The sequence below is a fragment of the Gracilinanus agilis genome, unplaced genomic scaffold, assembly GCF_016433145.1.
Source record: "Gracilinanus agilis isolate LMUSP501 unplaced genomic scaffold, AgileGrace unplaced_scaffold21070, whole genome shotgun sequence".
Classification (NCBI taxonomy): domain Eukaryota; kingdom Metazoa; phylum Chordata; class Mammalia; order Didelphimorphia; family Didelphidae; genus Gracilinanus; species Gracilinanus agilis.
Genome location: NW_025352550.1, coordinates 1,584 through 7,795, shown reverse-complemented (window position 1 = coordinate 7,795; position 6,212 = coordinate 1,584). Strand labels below are relative to the sequence as shown.

Below are 6,212 nucleotides of genomic sequence, written 5' to 3'. Positions count from 1 at the left end.
ACTCCACTGTACCCCCACCATCCCCCCAAATCCCTGTACCCCCTTATGCCTAGGACTGGGAGACCTTGCTCTCCAGGAACCCTGAACCCCTATATTCTCTAGTGCCCAAAACTCTGGGGGTGTACCCCTACCCATGGCTCCCAGGATCCCATCCCTCCCCCCCAGTGTCCTTGCTGCATCCAATCCCTCACTCCCTAGTGCCCACTGCATCCCTCCTCCTGGTTCCTAGGGCCCCATGACTCTATATCCCCTTAGTGCCCAAGACCCCAAGGATGCATCCTCAGCGATGGCACTCCATACCCCTTGCACCTTCCCAAACACCTAGCTTCCCTAGTGCCCAGGACCAGGGGAACTTTGCAGGATCCCCATCCATAGCCCCCAGGACCCATGCACTCTGCCCCCCTCTTGTGCCCAGGATGTGGGGGGAGGGAAGACCCACTACATCCCAGCCATCAAAACCCCAGGGGTATACCTCTACTCAAGGCCCTTACAACTCCTGTACCCTCTCATTGCCCAGAGTGGGGGACCCATCTGCACTGCCACCCATAGCCTCTAGGATCCCCCAAATCCCTGGATGCCTTAGTGCTTAAGACCCATCTGTGATCCCCAGGACTACCTACCTCTTGTACCCCTTTACTTCCCAGAACCCCGAGGTATCCTACTCTGCCCCCTCAGTTCCCCTCCCCAGGACTCCTCTTGCCCTGATACCCCACTACACTTTCCCTTAGAACTCATCTTCCCTTGAGCCAAAGACCCTCTTCTGGGGTACCCAGCTTCACCTCCCCTTTAGTTCCCACATCCCCTTAGGAAGCATCCTCCCTTGGTCCCAGGACCCCCTGTTGGGGTGCCAACAATACCTCTCTTTAGTCCCCAACACCCCTTTAGTCCCCTGGACCCCCTTCTCAGGTAACCCACTATTTAAGCCTCCCTTAGTCCCCACCTTCCTGTCCTTCCAGGATTCCCCTTCTGACATACTCCTCTATAGCTCCCATAGTCTCCAAACCCCTCTTCCCTGGCTCTCCAGGACCCTGTTCCTTGTCACCAGCCATTGCCTCTCCTGAGAATCCTCTCTCCTGTGGTTCCCTGCTGCCCCCCTTATTCCCCAGCCCCTTTCCCAATGCTGCTATTTTCCACCACACACCCCCTTCCCTCTAAGCTGTCCTCCAGCCTCTCCAGTCTCCTCGGCTCTTCATCTCCCCCCTAGGCAGCCTCCCCAGTGTTCCCTAGCACACCCCTCCCAACTCCCTAAACTCTTTCCTGATCTTGCCATTCAACAACCTCCTCATATTGCCAGACCCCCAAGTCCCCTGAGCATCCCCAGCCTTCCCCTTGAGAGGCTCCCCATGTTCTCCAATCTCCCCTCATTCTCACCAGTGAGCCCCCCCCCCCCGTGCTATTCCCTAGTCCCTAAGGCGTTCTCCAGCCTCGACCCAGTGCCCTTCTAGCTCCCTGGTCCTTCTGACTTCCTCATCCAATACAATTCAGCCATTCTATGAGGCACCCCCCAATAGTCAAGGCCCTTTCTTAGTCTGCCTGCTGGATCTCCCCCACCTCCTCTCCTCTAGGTTCTGCCAGCTCTCCCAGCTTCCTCGACCTCCTAGTCCCATTCCCACCCTTCTCCCCAAGTTGCTCCAGTCTCTTTGCATCTCCCCAGTCTCCTGGGCTGCTCTCCATACCCTGCTCACCCATGCAGGGAAAGGCCCAGGGCATCAGATTCCAGCCCTGCCTGCCTGGACTCCACCAGGCCCTGAGCCAGGGCCTCTTGTTCCCGGAGAGTCTTTGGCCTTCAGCATCCCTGCCCTGGGCCTGTGCAGTGGGCCGGCCCTTCCTTGCACAGCCACCTCTACTCGTGGCCAGATGCCCTAAAGGAACCCTTGGGAGGGGAGATGGTCTCCCGAAGGAGCCTGGGAGAGGCGCTCAGAGAGGAAGGCAGCCAGATACAGAGGAGGAGATGTGGGGTGGCAGACAGGGCAGGGATTGGTCCTGGGGGGTGAGAGGGAGAGCAGGGAAGGAGGGAGCAGCAGCTCTTCCTTTCTCTTCCTCCCATCCTCTTCAGGCTCCCAGAGAAAGAAGAGGAGGCCTACCCTTGGGGGGGGGGGGCTGGACAGTGGAATGAGAAAGGCCTGGGGGAGAGCCTGGGAAGCCAGAGGGGGAGGCTGGCAGGCTGGGTGCTGATCTCAGCGAATCTGCCTCAGGGGTGGAGATGGTTGGGTCAGGGAGGAGAGCTTCATGGGAAAGGGCAGGTGGTTGGACTGTGTCTTGGGGTCCATGGAGGGGGGATGGAGAGGCACACGATGGAGGGGAGATGGGTGGATGAGAAGGGGAGAGCCGCAGGAAGGAGGGGGTGATGGCAAACTGAAGGAGAGGCTGTTCACTGTCCGACAGAGGGAGCAGGAGCAGGAGAAGAGGCCTGGGAGGTCCTCGGGGATGAGGGTGGCTGCCACCTCCCCTGTCACCTCCCCCCTTCTCTCACAGCCCCCAATGCAGGAAAAGGTCCTGGACCGGGTGTGGGCCGAAGCACCAACATGGCGGGTGAAGTGGAGGAGATCACCCGGCTGCGAAAGCCACGCTTCTCCTACGAGGAGAACCAGATCTTGATTCAGGAAGTTCGGGCCAACTACTCGCAGCTGTATGGCACCCAAAGCCGACGGGTCACGGTCGCCGAGCGGAGGCGGGTGTGGGAAGGCATTGCCGCCAAGATCAATGGCATCACCAGCTGGAAGCGCACAGGCCAGGAGGTGCAGAAACGTTGGAACGATTTCAAGCGGAGGACCAAGGAGAAGCTCGCCAGGGTCCCCCACTCTACGCAAGGCAGCGGGCTGGGGCCTGGAGCCTCGGAGGATGCCTTCTCCGCAGAGGAGGAGACCATCTTTGCCATCCTGGGGCCTGGGGTGTTGGGAGGGCCCGAGCTCCACACCGGCCCCTCGGCCTCCTTCCACCCACCTCCCCCAACGGGCCCCTTCCCTCATCGCTACCTGCTGGGGGGAGAGCAAAGGCCAGCTGGTGAGTGGGAGTGGGGAAGCCCCGGGGGCCAGGGCAGAGTGGGCAGAGCAAGAGTGGCGGCCTGCCATAGCACAGATGTGCCCAGACGGAGGGCATGGCAGGGGAGCAGGCCCCACAAATGGAGAATGGCAGGGTCATGGGCATTCCGATTCACAGTGAGAAGTTGGCTAAGGATGTGGCTAGACACAGTATCTAGGCAGAGCTCTAACCTCTCCTCTGGTCCTCGATGTACAGACCTGTGAGGTAGGTGGTGGTGGTTGTCCAGTTCTTCAGTCATGACTGACTCTCTGTAAGCCCATGGACTTTTTTGGCTAAAATCATGGAGTGCTTTGCCATTTCCTTCTCCAGCGTGTCCTTATTTTACAGAGGAAGGACTGAGGCAAACAGGGGTTGAGCGACTTGCCCAGAGTCACACAGCTAGGGTCTGAGGCCATATTTGAACTCTGATCTTCTTGGCTCCAAGCCCTCTGTTCTAGCCACTGCACCACCTTGCTGTCCCCCCTCCCCTCATCCCAGATAGGTGGTGTTAGCATCATTTTACAAATGAAGAAACCGAGACTTCAGGTGGTTAGGGACACGGCCAGTGACACACAGCTTGGAGGGGATGGAGACAGGATTGGAACTTGGGTTTTCCTAAGACCCACAGAAGCCGGAACTTTAGGATTCAGTGCTCAAATCTCAGGTCAATTATTCACTTCTTCCTGTGTGATTCCGGCCTTTACTACCTAGACAGGTCCCTGCTCTTCTCAATGGTGCCATTTTCATCAGCTCAGAGTTGGCTTCAGTTTTGAAGGCACCTCCTGGCACCATGAATCCTGGCTCTAGGAACACTGCACGTCAGAAGAGCTGGTTGGAGTAGGCAGGGATCTTAGAGGTTCCCCAGCCCTCCTCTGCTGGGGAGACGGGAACCCACAGGAGAGAAGGGACTCTGACCATCATGGGTACCTTTAAGACACCCCTGGTCTTTCTGAAGGCTCTGAGCCAAGGCAGGGGCACTAGGTGGCTTTGGCCAAACTCTTTTTCTTTTGCCCTGGACAGAGAACCAAGGCCTCCTTAGGGCACAGGTGCCCAGGCAGCTCTACTTCCAATACCCTGATGGGAAGAGGAGGGGAATGGGCACCTTGGCTCTCAACAGCCCCCTTCCCTGGCTCCATTGCTCTGATCCTCATGCTCACATTGAAAGATGGCATGTAGGTGGGTGATAAGGCCCTGTCTTCATTCTGTCTTCCAGCCCCCAGGGGCTCATCAGAACTAGAGGGGGCTTCAGACCCCACATCATTTTAGGAAATGACTCACCCAAGGTCACACCATAGTTCCACAGCCCACTTTATCTTCACCCTTACATTTGCAGCATTCTGAGGCTTATCAGAGAGGTTGTTTGGGTGGGTGCCCCAGTGGGGCTGCCCCTGGTTCACACAACTCTCTTTCTGCAGAAACCTCCATCCGGAGCAAGGCCTGCAGCAGCCCGGAGTCATCAGCCCGCCCTCCCTGCTATCCCTTGGACGGCATCCTCCTTCGCCCCAAAGAGAGAGACTCCCCACCTCCTCCTCCTGCCTCAGCCCCAGACCAGGCCACCCTGCAGATTGTCCAGCTTCCTCGACTAGCACCGTCACCGCCTCCCCGTCCTCCATGCCCAGGCCCTTCTCCTTCCAGTCTCCCACCACCACCTCCCCTGCCACTTCCTCTTGATCCTTCACTGGACTTCCTTCGAGCCCAGCGTGAGACAGCTGAGGCAATTCGTGAATTGGAAGGCACTTTGCGCCATGGACTGGCTAAGCTGAGTGAAGTCCTCAGTGCCCTCTTGCCCCTCTTAGCTGTCCCGGAGCCCCCTGTGTCCCTGCCTGCTGCCGGGCTGGCCCCGGCCCACCCCAAGGTGGAGACTTCACCTGAGCCAGCAGCAGCAACAATTGAGGAGGGGGAGGAAGCAGCCATAGTGAGGACCTCCCCAGGGGAAGGGGGGGGTACCCAGTCTCCTCCACCCAGAGATTCACCTCCTGCGAAGAGGAGAAAAGGTTTCCCAACACGAAAACGCAGGGGAAGGTGGAAGAACCTGTGATTGTTCTGCTTTGGGATGGAGCCAAGGGATTCATCCCCAGCCCTTCTCCCACTGCCTGTGCCCAGTCTCCCACTACCCTCTGCCCTGCTTGGCCCATTTTGGAGGGGGGAGGGGGATACAACACTGCTTATAACCGACTCCAGGGGGCTGTAGCCCCTTCAGCTGCTCCTTCCTGCTGCCCCTCTCCATCCCCAAAACTCCCTCTGGGGCTGTACTGAAGATGTCAGGGTCCCTGTTGCCCACAATCCCTGTCTAGTGCCTGATTTTCTTTAGGGTTAGTTACAAGTTTGATAGAATGTAGAGATGGAGGGGACTTTGGAGTCCCTCTAGGCCAGCCCCCTCATTTTACAGAGGAAATTAAAGCCCAGGGAAATGAAGAGACGTGCCCACTGTCTTACACAGAGTGAAAGGAGTGGAATGGGATTCAGCTGAGGTCTTCAGACACCAGATGCAGGGCCCTTTTCCCACGATTTCATGCTGCCTCCCTCCTAGTCAGACACGTGCCCAGCTTCCCCAAGTATCACAGCCTTAGGAGTATCCCCATTTTGGACATGCAAACCTGTCAGTTTAACCTTATTTATTATTATTCTGTGGGGGGGTGGGATTGGAGGGTCTGGGACCCCCTTGTCCCCCAACTGGAATTCCCACCTTCTCCTCAAAGCTTGTGAGTGCCACCTGTCTCTTGGCCCAGAAGCTAGGCTCAGGGTTCCACCACTGTGCCTGGATGGCAACTGAACCCTAAGTTCAGAAGCGGAAGGGCAAAAATGTGGGGGGCATCAGGCCCTGAGCTCCCTGCCCCTCCTAGCACACCAGAGGGGCTAAGTACCCCTTGCCCTCCTCCAGGCCTTCAGAACTTCCCTTTACCACTTCACACCTGCCTTCCTGCCCCACAAGAACAACATATCAATAAACTATTTTTTAATACAAAGCCTGTGACTGTGGTCTCAGAGGACCTGTGGTAGCATCACACACACACTTTTGCACACCAGGAAACGTGTAGAGAGGGTTAGTCATAGGCTAAGTATCAGAGACAAGGTCTTCCTGACCCCAAGGCATCAATCCCATGGGCTGGGACCGTTATTTACATATCTGGAATAATGACACTCGCCCAAGGCCACCTGGCTCTTAGGATGGTTGTGAGATCCAACCACCT

General features: G+C 57.3%; 1 protein-coding gene across 1 annotated transcript; it reads left to right on the top strand.

Moving 5' to 3' along the window:
- Positions 1–415: 415 nt before the first annotated feature.
- On the top strand, positions 416–5,987 carry LOC123254394 (myb-related transcription factor, partner of profilin-like; the record flags this gene model as incomplete). The annotated part of the gene is made up of 4 exons (XM_044683427.1): positions 416–518; positions 1,694–1,813; positions 2,476–3,003; positions 4,437–5,987. Coding segments are annotated over 4 exons (1,374 nt in total), but the record flags the coding sequence as incomplete, so codon positions are not given.
- Positions 5,988–6,212: the final 225 nt, after the last annotated feature.